Here is a 13,844-nt window from a genome sequence, read left to right as displayed (position 1 = left end):
CCAGTTCAAGAAAGATGAGGAGCTACTGGAGAGAGTCCAGTAGGCTACAAGGAAGGAAGGCTACAAGGATGGTGAGGGGACTGGAACATCTCTCCTACGAGGAGAGACTGAGGGAGCTGGGCTTGTTCAGCCTGAAGAAGAGAAGGCTGCGAGGGGACCTAATATATACTTACAAATATCTGCAGGGTGGGTGTCAGGAGGATGGGGCCAAGCTCTTTCCAGTGGTGCCCAGCGACAGGACAAGGGGCAATGGGCACAAACTGAAGCAGAGCAAGTTCCAGCTAAACATGAGGAAGAACTTCTTCACTCTGAGGGTGATGGAGCACTGGAACAGGCTGCCCAGGGAGGTTGTGGAGTCTCCTTCTCTGGAGATATTCAAGACCCTCCTGGACAAGGTCCTCTACAGCCTGCTCTGGGAGACCCTGCTTCGGCAGGGGGGTTGGATTAGATGACCCACAGAGGTCCGTTCCAACCCCTACCATTCTGTGATTCTGTGATTCTGTGAATATGGTTCAAACCTTTCCATCGATCCACTCCATTTTCAGCTCCTCTTCGATTCTGATGCTCAGCTTTGGCTTCTTCAGTGAGGCGAGCATGGGGAACAGGGCTCCGAACCGGCAGACCCCCAGCAGCAGGTGCACCAGCCGAGACTGGAAATCGTCCACTGGCAGGACCGGATTCTCTGGAGCTGAAAGGGGGAAATGATTCATGTTTTAAAATAGCAATAAAAAATGCAAATGCACCACATCATTACCGATGTTGCAGTCACACAACTCAGTCAAAACTCAGAAATAAATCCCAGTATTTATCAGTTACACAAAGCTTTTTCACACATTACAATTCTCTCAAAACTTCTAGTGGTAGCGAACACAACTACTACCTATCTCAATTTTCATTTATTGATTTAATTAATCAATCACACAGACAGGTGCAATGAAGAGGTTCGTGCCACACAGTGAAATCAGCTGCAGATTTGAGATCAGAACTGAGAGCTCCTTGTTTCCAAATCCATGGTTCAGCACTGCAGATGATGTTCTCCCTTGGTAAGTAAAAGGAAACAGGAATTGCCTTGAAAAGAAGTGTTCCTGTAGTAGCCAAGTGACAACACGGACCATCAGTAACCATTTATCAGTGAGCTGTACCCAAGGCACCTCTGACCCATTCTGTCTGTTGCAGAAAATCTCATCAAAGCCAAAGCCTGAGTGGTCCGAGACCCTGACAATGATAACGAGCCTGTTGTTGCTTGTTCTGATACAGGCTTTCCATTTCCATCGATACACTACCAATCTACTTCAAGAAAAGTAAGGGAAAGGCCTGGATGATATGGAGAGGTCAATAACTACCTATTTAATGCAAAACTGTAATATGTATCTGGAGCAATGCTTAAGACATTTCATAATGTCTCTCTTCATACAGAAAGGACTGTCCTGGGCTAGGTGAGAAAAACTGATTCATAGATGTACGAATCTGGGAGGAAGTTCAAAGATTATCCACCCTGACCTTATCCATGGTGCAGGCCAAAAGAATTTCATCCTGTAATTCTTGCACGGAGCATTTTAGCTTGTGAGAATACTGTGATTACAGTCTTCTGAGGAGTAGAAAGAAAGTGTTTCCATGGTATTTTAATAAATCCATACAATAAGAAGAAGGGATCATGAATAATGAGATAAAACAGTGTGGTACTCCCATAAGAAACAGATAATTATCTTCTCACTAGAAGTACTGTGGAAGTCTATGAGAATTTTGCCATTGCCTTCAAGGTAAAGGAATATTTTTTCCTGTAACTTACTGAGGGCTTGCGTCTTTCTTTGAGGTCCACTGCATCCAAGGATGCTCATCAAACACTGAATGCTCTAGCCAAGTGCTTAATCCTAGTCGTAATTTCATTTTAGCTGCCTGTAATGTGCATCAGACATAACCGTGGTAGGGATAAGAAATTACTGGGAGTAGTAAATCCAGGCTCAGTGTAAACAGCAGCTTGGACTCTTCAACAACATCTATTCCAATTTCTAAAAGGCTGACTGCTTGTGCTTTCGCTGCAGAGAACAGTCACAAAGAAAGGCTAAAAATAGGTATCATACAGTTAGAATTAACCGCCTGTGGATCTCTAGCCACAACTACATGAATGCTCTATGCTAAAATCCAGCATCCTAAGGCGTGCAACAAAAATCTTCATTGCCTTTCTCCCCAGCTGTCCCTTTCTTAAAGGGCAGAAGACAAGGTAAACCGTGGCAAATAATTTACATACCACTTGGCAAGGTGTAAAGGGAAGGCAAGTACCCAGGCTTTTCTAGTACAAGTGTCATAGGAAACTTTTAATTTAATTAAGGTGTCTTCTAAAACTATTCAATGAGAATAACATAAAAAATAAGTGGGAAAATTAGAGTTTATGAGGTCTCTGCCATCCAGTTGTCTGAGCTATTTGGGAGGGGTGGGGCAGAGGAGCTGAGAACCTACCTCTCCTTTGTGCTGTTGCCAGGTGACCTGTAAATGAGTTTGGATAACCTGTCTTCAGTCCTTCCCTGACAACCTCAGCACTGAAAAGAGAACTATATGTGAAGCAGGCATGTGTTCCCCCTAGTAAAATTTCCCAGACAGCTAAATGGAAAAGACATGAAAAACAGAAACCTTAAAAAACACCACTATTACCCCATGGAGTAATGAGATAAATGGATTCTGTGTGCACTAAATACAAAATATGTCAGTAGCGAGTTGAGGAGTAAAGCACTGGACTGCTATAGATTCTGTTAGATTGTGGCTGCACCGGACTGCCAAACTGTAACATATATCATGGCATATGATGTCCTAATATTTCAACTGATAGATATTTTTCATTTGATTGTGTTTGGCAGGAATGGGGAGGTGCGATTAAATATTTGAGACGGTTCCTTGCTAAATACACTGGTCGATGGTAGGTGAGGTTCTGACTCCACCCGCAAACTTGCAGATAATGAAGGTCTAGGAATAGATGAGGAAGTGAAGTTTGTACTCCCCAATTCACTACATTTTGCCCCTCCTCTCTTCTCGTCTCCTTATTACGCTGTAACCAGATGGTTTCAACATCCTTACAAACACCTCTACAGGTAAAAGTGAGTAATGAAATGCAGCAGACGGGGACCTCAAGAATTTCTCGTTGCCTGCGGTGAGTAGCAGTCCTTTAAAGTACCGTTGTAAGACATATTGCCCTAAAGGACTGCCTATGAGTGAAAACAAATGGAACCTCAGGCAAAAAAAATCCACCCTTTCATGGGTGAGAGAGTTCAGCCTCCAGCAGAGGACTTCAGAAATCCCTGGAAACTGGCACAGTGTTTTCTTTTGTGAAATCAGGAAAGACTAGGTCATCACAGGTTACTTCCAAGGAGAAGACCATAGCTATGGTCTCACCAATGAAAAGAAGCCGTGGATGTAACAGGAAACTGTCTTGGTGAAAACCGCAGGTCAGTGGGCAGACATCCAAACAAAACCTTTAATTTTCTCTCTTGAGTAATTGCCATCAGGAGCATCTGTTTTACTTGTAGAGCAGAAGTAACAGAACAACTGCAGGACTTGAATCCAACAAGGGTTAGTGACTTGAAGAATCACAGAATCACAGAATAGTAGGGGTTGGAAGGGACCTCTGGGGGTCATCTAGTCCAACCCTCCTGCTGAAGCAGGGTCACCTACAGCAGGCTGCACAGGACCTTGTCCAGGCGGGTCTTGAATATCTCCAGAGAAGGAGACTCCACAACCTCCCTGGGCAGCCTGTTCCAGGGCTCCATCACCCTCAGAGGGAAGAAGTTCTTCCTCATGTTCAGACGGAACTTCCTGTGCCTCAGTTTGTGCCCATTGCCCCTTGTCCTGTCACTGGGCACCACTGAAAAGAGCTTGGCCCCATCCTCCTGACACCCACCCTTCAGATATTTGTAGGCATTTATTAGGTCCCCTCGCAGCCTTCTCTTCTTCAGGCTGAACAAGCCCAGTTCCCTCAACCTCTCCTCGTAGGGGAGATACTCCAGTCCCCTCACCATCCTCGTAGCCCTCCGCTGGACTCTCTCCAGTAGCTCTTCATCTTTCTTGAACTGGGGAGCCCAGAACTGGACAGAGTACTCCAGATGGGGCCTCACCAGGGCAGTGTAGAGGGGAAGGAGAATCTCCCTCGACCTGCTGGCCACACTCTTCTTGATGCACCCCAGGATCCCATTGGCTTTCTTGGCAGCCAGGGCACACTGCTGGCTCATGGTTAACCTGTCGTCCACCAGGACACCCAGGTCCCTCTCCGCAGAGCTGCTCTCCAGCAGGTCCACCCCAAGCCTGTACTGGTGCATGAGGTTGTTCCTCCCCAGGTGCAGGACCCTGCACTTGCCCTTGTTGAACCTCATCAGGTTCCTCTCTGCCCAGCTTTCCAGCCTATCCAGGTCACGCTGAATGGCAGCACAGCCTTCTGGTGTATCTACCACACCTCCCAGTTTGGTGTCGTCAGCAAACTTGCTGAGGGTACATTCTAACTCTTCATCCAGGTCGTTGATGAAGAAGTTAAAGAAGAATAATGATGCCGCTTCCACCACAGCTCAAGCTTAAATACAAACTGCCAGATTTGAGAAATAACGCAAAAAATCTGGGACCTGGACACAGTGTTGCCCAGTGAGATACCCAGACTGATCCGCAGACCCTGATCTTGGAAAACAATGTTTCCTTCATTGGCTGTGCCTGGAGGTCAACACATTCATGCTCTTACCCCTTGACGGCTTTTTTTAGTTTACTCTTTCTTCCATTCCAAATGTTGAAAGCATAAAATCAGAGAGAAAGAAAAAGAAAATATTAAACCACCTCAATATTCAAACAAAATCACTACAGGCTGTACTAGAATACTTCAGAAATGTGGGATTTTTCTCACCGACATTTCAAGTGCGTCTACACAACAGCATTTCCATCATTCACGCCTATAAGCAAATTTCTTCCCAACTTTCCATATTTCCCTTGCAAAAGGGTTTGACAACATGACTCCATACAATTTTGCTGCAGGCCATGATGCACGCACAGAAAATGAATCAGATTGGCGGTTTGCGCTTTCTCTCCTCACAGTTGTTTTTCCACTGTGTTATTAACAGCGCTAAACGAAAAGACTGCCAAAGTCAAAACACCAAAACGTGGTGGAGTGGAAAGACATATTTATTCCCGTATGCGAAGGATAAGACCTTTACAAATCATCATAGCTTCACACTCATTTGAGTTATAGGTCTTGCCTATTACTGGTAAGGACAGATGATGCACAATCCCTCTGCAGCTTATTACGCACTCAGTTTCTCTCATACGCTCACTCTGTTCCCCTTCAGCACTCTCCACTGTGGCACAAATACTCAGGACAAATGAATCTGCAGAGGACTACGGCTGCAACCTTTTTACAGCATGCTAATTAACTGCTTGTAATTACAGTGGCAGGTAGTACATCACATACAGGGAACTGGCAGTCTCTCTAGGATAGAAAAGGAGCACTGAGATTTTTTTCAACAGCAAGTTCAGCTAAGAATTCTGCTCAACAGACGAAGAATAAAGTGAATGGGTTGAAATCTTATAAAAATGCTCAGCGTTTCTCATCGATCTGACTTAGTGTGAAAAGCTGCCTAATGTGTGTTTAGGAGGCTATTTCACAGTGATTTTTAAAAGATGTGAAAACACATAGGTAAAAAATACATGGTATGGTATGTTTTTCTATAGCGGGAAAGGTACCTTGGTTGGTATGGAATGAGAACAAGGTGTCAGACGTGGGACTGAACCCATGAGCAAAGTCAAGTTTACCAACAGCCACACGGCATAGACATCAGCTCGCGCAAAGCTGCAGCTTTCAGATGAGCTTCGTGGTAGGTTCCGAAGGGCGAGCAGAGCATGGCTGCAAGCACACACCTGTTTCCTAGTGTGGATGGGGGATCTGGCGTGTTATGCTTCACTAGGTCACGCGGTGTGGCACCCGGCTGCTCCTGTGTGTCCCATCTGGGCACACGATTAAAACAGATGGCCAGAAGAGGGGAAAAAAAAAGCTTATCAAGGATACTGCACAGAAAGGCTGCAGCCTCACTTGCCACACCAGCTTGCTGGCAGCCAGAGCTCAGATGTACTTATTAAACAGGACAATTAGCATAGTCACAACCATCTTGTAAGAGGCAATGTGGACCCGCAGAGCGAGTCAGGAAAATACAGCCCACTTCATAGCTAAAGGCCTATAAGATGCTGAAGATGTAGACTCATCAAATCTTCTTCTATCCTCACCTCTCTACAAGCTTTAAATGAGACAGCAGTTGTCTCCCTCCCATACCTCAGAGCCTGTTTAGCTGTGGTACCAATAAATGAGGATGTTCATCACTCATGAGCAGAGATGCTGGATGAGACATGCAGCATAGCAGCAATGGCTGAGATAGCAAGAGAAGGTAAAGGTACGACAGAGTATCCTGATGGGGTCTGCTGTTATCATGGATGAGGTATGAATCTGAAGATCACGATATCACCCAGAGGCCCCCAAATGGTATTCAAGAGTAACTGTGGTAATCCTCTAAAGAGAGGATGAGAAATAATTCTGATAGCAGTATCTGGTAAATTTGTCTAACAAATATGTATCACTGAAGTTCTGTTTTTCTATACCTGGATCAAGTTTCTGTCAGCATCTTTTTGCCTTCAAACATCCTCTAGAAAGAAGGCTCTTGAAATTCCCTTTATGTGAATTATGGTGTCTAAATGAAACCATTCCCGTGAGTGACAAGACTTTGTTTTATGCTACAGTGACACATGTTTAATAAGGCTGTTGATGTAACAGATGAGACAACCACATTAGCTTGGGAAATATTTTAGATCTTGCACGTTGCAGCATTAACCTTCACTCCACCCAGCGATGATGTGCTGTCTCAGAAACTGAACTCACCGGCTCTCTGGGTTAGTCAGAGGGAAGCTCTGGTCTTGGGTGATGTTCCTTCCATCTGAGAGCAGAGAAGTGCGTATTGTTGGTTCCAGGAATTGTTGATGGGAGCTGCTGGGTGGAGGAGTGACTGCCAGGTCCCTGAAATGACAGAAAAAGAAAATAAAGTGCTTGTTACACGCATTTATATACTCTGATAGCATCATTGGTGCTTAGTGAGTTCACAAGACCTGTTCAGATGGGGAGGAGCGTTGTCTCCAGTGGGAGAGAAGCAGCAATATGCAGCTGGGGGTAGTAATCCAAGCTCTATTTATAGCCAATGGAGAGGAACAGTTCCAGCTACAGTATGAATAAACTCAAGCTTAAGTAGAGATCTAAAGAAGGCTGGGTGAATCACTCTCCACTGAGACAAAGCACTGTAGGGCAACTTGTTGAGATAGAGATGTTTTATTAAAGACACCCCAAATGAGGTGAGATTAATCACACCCCTTGTAACTAACTCACAAGGTGAGAAGTTTCATCTTTGCTGCCATTCATAACACCTAAAAAAAACCCCATTTCTAGTAATTGCAGTATTGACACCACTTTATAGACTTGAACCCCAGAGCTAACACCAAAAAGAAGCAGCACTGAAGAGTGCCAAACATGAGAGGTCCTTAATAAAATACTAAATGTAAAATTGTAACTCTTAGAAGATTCCATACATCCACCTGCTGTACCAGAGCCATCCCACCCACACCTCAACTGAACTCTGAAGGAATCTGTTTATTTTTATGAGCCCATGTAACTTTTGTGTGTGCCATTTTCTAGTTTCCCTAGGAAGCTTGTCCAGAAAATTTTTTAACTGCAGTAGCAACTGCTGAATGCTTACTCCATGGGAGAAGCTAGGGTTCTAAGGAGGATTAATATCTTTTCTGAAGACTCATTGCTACAGTTTGGAAAAAAACCCTAAACTGCTAAGTTCTTCGTCAAGTCCTCAATCATATCCATAGGCTCTTAAAGTATACCACTGCCACTTTCCCACAGGAAACAGAGAGGCTGGAATCTCAAACCTTCTTTTCACACCTCCTCATCTTGCCAAATCAGGATTGTTCCCCCCTCCGTGGGTCTTCTGGTGCTTCAGTGCTGAGGCTTTCCCCAGTCCTCCTCAGAAAGCAGTCCCTAGCCCAACACACTGTGCACTGCAAGCAAGGCTTTTCTACTCTTCATCTTTAAATTTCCCTTTCTTTAGTTTCTTTTTGTTATTACTGCCTATAAATAAAGCTTCTCTAGTGTGAGGCCTCAAGCTGTTATTGTTTCACTGTCAAGCAGCCGCCGGCTGGTAATGGTGTTTGTTCGTTATCGGCTCAGATCAAAATCTGAACCAATTACATAGGAGAAAGGGCCTGATTCCACTAATGGCCCCCAGAGCTGAGTGCTCTCAGAAATCATTTCTTGTAAATCTACATCATGGAATTAAAAAAAAAAAAAGAGAAATAAAAACTCTAGCAAAGAACTCTGTTCGATATAAAGCACAGAAATACACAGCCTGACAATGGAGGTTGTAAGAGTCAAAGCAGAAATCTGGAGACAGGATTCAAGGCCACCCCTGTAAGGACTGGGTCACCACTGGAAAATGAACTCTACTTCCCAGAGCAAAGGTTTGCACTCAGAACCCATGACCCACTCCCAGAAACTACATCTCAGTGAAGAAAAAGATGCATATTTAAAGGTGTTATAGGGATGTTTTTTCACCTTCTCCCTCTGCACTAAATAGCTTCCTTACATTGCCTCTCAAGTTTTGTACTGTCATTAGAAATATTTAGGGTCAGAGTGTAATTCAAGTTGCACCAGTATGCCTCAGCTGAAGGAAAAAAAAAAGGAAAACAGGCTGGAGAAGTTAAACAGCACCCTGTGAAAAGGAAAATCCATGCAGTTCAGAACAATGTCCTAGTTTTGTCATTAAGAGGGGCATAGAAATAAAACTGAAAAACAAAATTACATTGAAGTCAAAGGCTGACTAGATGGGAGGGTCTGCAAGACATGCACGCAACCACAGGCATGCAAGCCTTATGCTCATAGCAAGTAAATCCAACTTGGAGAGAGTGTTTCAACCACGGGTTGACCATGGACCTTCTCTCTTCCCAGTCCTGGCAAGGAGCTCCAGTGAAACTGTTAAAGTGTATGAATTTCTTCCAACTCAGAAAAGCAAGATTGCATGTTATAAATTCTCCTCTCAGTGACACCTGCTCCTGCTTACTCCAGTTCTTTCAGCAACACTTAGATGAAATCAAGAAGTTAATCATTAGCTCAAGGCCTGATCTGAATGAGACTTCAACCCAACCCCTTATTTATTACCCTCAAACACACAGACAACTGGAGAAATTATTGAAAGCAAACCACCGAACGTTGCCCCTACATTATATTAGGCAATGAGACATCAAAATGACTTTAATTACACCTGCACGCAGCCACAGGCAAAAAATAAAGAGGCCAGATTTTCAGTAATTTGGATTTAAGAATCTAAATTTATGGTAGATAACCCTGCAGGGTTGCAATAAATAAGATAGGTTAGATTCTTGTGTGACACCACTTTCAAAATTTTCTAACATATACTTAGGAAAATTAAGCAATATATTTCAGTTTGGATTAAAATGTGTAACGATGAGATGAAGCATTGAAGAATCTTTTAATATTTAAAGATACACAAGAAAGTCAAAACATCTAGCACCTTAGGAACTTTTTTGCATATATCATTTTTGGCATCAGTTTCATGCATTTCACAGAATTTAGAGATTCACTCGTAACTGAAGTGGGGTTCTCATTCTCTGCAGCAGCGCTGCTCAAAACCCAGCTGAGCTGCCCCTGCCCTCTACCAAAGCCACCTATTTACACTCCCAGTCCTCTCTCAGCATGATGCCAGCACAAGTGGTTCTTCAGAGAGAGAAGAAAATCGATCTGGCTGAAAAAAAACCCCTTTTTGCTCAGCAAGACCTGATCTGTCCCTTTCTCCAATTCATCACAAAGCTGTACGACATTGGAGCCAGTGGCAGCACAGAGTGGGCAGTAGAAGAAAAGGAAGGGGCAGGTGTGTATGAGCCAGCACTGCCACTGAAGAAATACTAAAAGTTACTGAATTCTTCCTCACTGAGTGACAAAAATAATGTCTGGACACAAAAAAAAAGTCTACTTTGCATTGACAGCCCTTTACAATCATAGAAATTGGGATACGAATCCTCAAATAAAGCACCATTTTAATGGAGATACTCATACAGTTTATAGAATTAAAATCTAGTCCAACAGCTAAAAAAAAATCTTTAATTCAAGGAAAACAATGCAGAAACTTCTAGCTAATCTTCTTGATATTTCTATGTGCTAAAAATTTACATCATCAATTACCTGCATATTTCACAAATTGTTCTTTTAAAATTATAATCACCAACTTTTTAAAGTAGCTGTCTTCTTTTGCTTCAGGTTACCTGCAATGCCCTCACTGGAACAAAGTTTCTGTCTATACCTACTCCATCCAGCATGGCAAGCATGGACCTTCCTCTTGTATTTCCCAATACAATCTGAAATTAATCAGCTTTAATGAACTTCTGTCTCTGTCTGCCCCACTTTGCTCCAGGATGGCATCTCCCCGGGGCAGAACAGACAGAACAAAATTCGTGCTTGTTTCTCCCAGTCACAAGTCCATACCTTCAGTCAATTCAAACTCCATTGGAAGTTCAGGGTAGAAATATGGCTTTACAATGGAGTAACTGAAGCAGGAGTGCGTATTTTTTTCTCTCAGCTCCTCTGGAATAGGATTATTCCCCACCGAGGAGTGCTGCAGCAGCAAGCTTATTATATTAAGATTCATCAGCTAAAAGCCTGTATAAGGCTGGATGCGTTACCAGTGAAAGAAATCGTATTTTTGCATAAACAGCAGACAGGTTAAGTGGGTGAAGTACGTTTATGCACTGCTGCTGACAATGAAAATAAAGAAAAGGTTTATCATGTTCTAAATAATAATTCCTCAGAACAAAGCTGATAAGATTAAACCAAGAGATTTTTTTTAAAACGTAAACAGGCACGACCTACCCTATTTATATAGTCAAGTAAAAAGAGAAATAAACCCCTCCAAATAAAATACAGGTTGAAAGAAAATAACTTAAAACACCGATATTCCATAGGAGAGAGAAATCTGGGAAGCGCTAAAGCCGCAATGGATTTAGACACAACAACGAGAGGAGATCTCGAACCTGGGTATGTGATGCAATAATGGCTGCACGAAAGGATCGGTGTGATTTTTGAGCAACATAGGCAGAGACGACGACGTATGGTGCCTCAGACGCAGGCTACAGTGTCTCCTTTGCCAGCGTTTGTTGTAGAGGCCCTTACAACCCTCTGGGCTGATCAATTTTGAGAGTTAATTAACAGATTAGAGAAACTGTATAGTAACGCTACTGAATTTACTAAGCATAGACTTAGAGAGAAAGATGAAAAATCATTACAACATATATAGTTTAAGAACCATGGAAAGGTACAAAACAAGATAATAGTCTAACTACCCTGAGATTCTTTGGATGCTGCTGCTAAGATTACTACCAGGAATGACATAATGAATTACCTTGTGTCATCTCCGTCGCACAAGCCATGTACAAATTCCTTGCGTAGCCCTTGATAAAAGCTAAAGAAAGCCACATCACCTTACACTTTCTCTACGCTGAGTGTGCACAAAGATGGTTACCACAGCTGAGATGTCACGCAATAACCTTTTAAGCTACTCGTGACCCAGGTCATTGTATTGAAAGAAAGATCCATCAGACTCTACGTGAGCTTTTCCAAGGTGAAAGGCCCTTTCTTATGGGTATGTAGAACTTTTGATTCAATTCTGTATAATCAAACATGCTCAAGAGAACAACCATGCACTTGCTGCTGGACTGGACTACGTGACCTACCGGGTTCTCCGCTATCTAATTGCTACATTCCAGGATTCAGATTCTCTCTCAGAATGTCAACCATTTTATAGCATTCATATTTATGGCACCTCTTGACTTAACCTCTTGCATGGAATGGGGTGTTGTCTACTCTTGCCTCCAGTTCTGCTGAGCATATCTATCCCTTGAGGCCTGGTAATTGCAAATGCTGATGGGGGGTGACAGGATTTTCTCTCACCTGCCTGACAGCTCTGCCAAAGCAGTCTGAGACTTAATTCCAAAATCAGCTTCTAACAAATGAGTATTGTGGAATAAAGGGAGCAAAGAGCAACCAACTAAGGCAGACTCAGACAAACAGTTCACGCTATGACACTAAATCAAACCCAAAACATCTAGCAAAAGAAAACACGGATTTCCATTTTTCTTCTCATTTCAACATAATTTAAAATGAATGAATCGGCTATTTAAAAAAACCTTTTCTCTAAGTAAAGATTTGGAAAATGCACTCTAATTATGCATCTCTGCCTGTAAGCTTCCAACACTGATCTTCTAGTGACAGTTTAATTCAGTAGGATTTTTTTCTTCTTCTTTCTATTTTTTTTTTAAATAGTCTCCAGACTTTGTCATTGGAATGATTTTCATCAACACCTCTGGTAGGTACAATTGGTGACTGCATTTGTACCGGCCTGAAATGAGCTGAAAGGTGTGAACTTTTCTATTCATTTTGATGATCGCTGATTTAGAGGCCTATGCGACACTTTAAATGTCAGCACTGTGAGCCTTTTCACGGCAGGTAGGAAAAGCAAGCAAAGAATTCAGATTAGGAAAGATTTACACCAGGGGAAGGCAGGAGTTCCACAAAAGATCAATCAAAGAAGGTACATTGAGATTTATAGACTTTTAACACCATTTTTGCAGGGCTGTGACTATAAGGAAAATGGAAGAGAGACAGTCAAGACAGGATCCATTTTCTAAAAAAAAATAAAAAAAAATTAGGAAGTGGAGTCAGCTTTCAGAAATTCTGCTTTAAACAGAGAGCTCCACAGAAGATGTACTGCAGCAAACAACCTTGCACTGAGCACGGTTGTGACTTTCCAACACTAATTACTAGTAGTGCTAAAAAACATGCCGGAGACTGTGAGCTGCCAGAAAAATGATCCTTTTCTGCTCTCTCCGAGAAGCAGCACGTAATAATTTCATAGCTTTAGACAAGTTACTTGTGGATGGCTCTGCCTCATACATTTTCGGTATACGATTCGGGACTGCTGCACTCCCAAGTCAAGAGACAGGCGGCGTGTGATATATTTGTAGGGCTAGATTTAAAAGTTAGAGAAAGGAAAGTTGTCTATGAGATCTGCAATCCCTGACAGTTTCTAATCATTCATCCTTAAGAGCAGTGGAGAAGAAAGCTTAAACAGGCATTTTTCACTTTATTGCAAAGGATTTGGCTGAAAGGACTCTACGTTACCTTTGGAACAGCTGGACGTATGCACTAGGTGCCTTCCCTGACAGAGCCTGACGTGCTGCGGAACGACGCCTTTGGAGTGAAGCTTCTTCCTGATAAAGAAATATGACCAACTTTATACAGCATCTTAAAAGTCTATATGGTAACTTAATTAGCCATGATATTCCTCTCTTGTTGCTAAGACTCTAGAGGGTATGTGTTTACATATTCTGGGAACATAGCAGAGCTATATTATAACTAACAAGGCGCTAAATAAGATTCACCGATCTACACAAACCAAATTTTGGTCTGAAATCTTGCTGGCTGTGAAAAATGAAGATCTTGTTCTCCAGTGAAGCTCCGTTTTGCCATAGTCATCAAAACGTGCCAGGATGTCGCTGGACGGAATATCTGTGGAGAACCATGTTTGATGCATCCCAACCTCCCGGTAAGTTAGAGCAGGGATAATTCTAGCTATGCTCTTGTCTTCAGCTTCTTTTCACCAGCAAGGGGTTGAACAGGGAAGAATTTGCTTCTACCACATCTTAAATACACTGTCTCCTTGCTCCAGCAATGTAGAAAACCCGCCTTACCAACTCTACATCACCCAATATTC

The 13,844-nt window shown here is 42.7% G+C and overlaps 1 protein-coding gene across 3 annotated transcripts in view; it reads right to left on the bottom strand.

Annotated features, from left to right (window-relative positions):
• The window catches only part of LRGUK (leucine rich repeats and guanylate kinase domain containing), a 56,145-nt gene that overhangs the window by 1,720 nt on the left and 40,581 nt on the right, over positions 1–13,844 (bottom strand). For 2 of the 3 annotated variants that reach the window (XR_012764871.1, XM_075428946.1), the window contains exons 17-20: positions 13,253–13,341; positions 6,890–7,024; positions 4,715–4,744; positions 519–688 (exon numbers count right to left, since the gene is read on the bottom strand). Coding sequence is in view for 2 of the 3 variants with exons in the window: in XM_075428946.1 (XP_075285061.1) it covers positions 519–688; positions 4,715–4,744; positions 6,890–7,024; positions 13,253–13,341 (424 nt within the window). In the remaining variant the exon portion in view is untranslated. The remainder of the gene's footprint in view (positions 1–518; positions 689–4,714; positions 4,745–6,889; positions 7,025–13,252; positions 13,342–13,844) is intronic. The other variant, XM_075428947.1, reaches the window with a different exon arrangement.

This window comes from Opisthocomus hoazin, chromosome 8, assembly GCF_030867145.1.
Source record: "Opisthocomus hoazin isolate bOpiHoa1 chromosome 8, bOpiHoa1.hap1, whole genome shotgun sequence".
In the NCBI taxonomy this organism is placed as follows: Eukaryota; Metazoa; Chordata; class Aves; order Opisthocomiformes; family Opisthocomidae; genus Opisthocomus; species Opisthocomus hoazin.
This window is presented reverse-complemented; position numbering and strand designations above follow the sequence as displayed.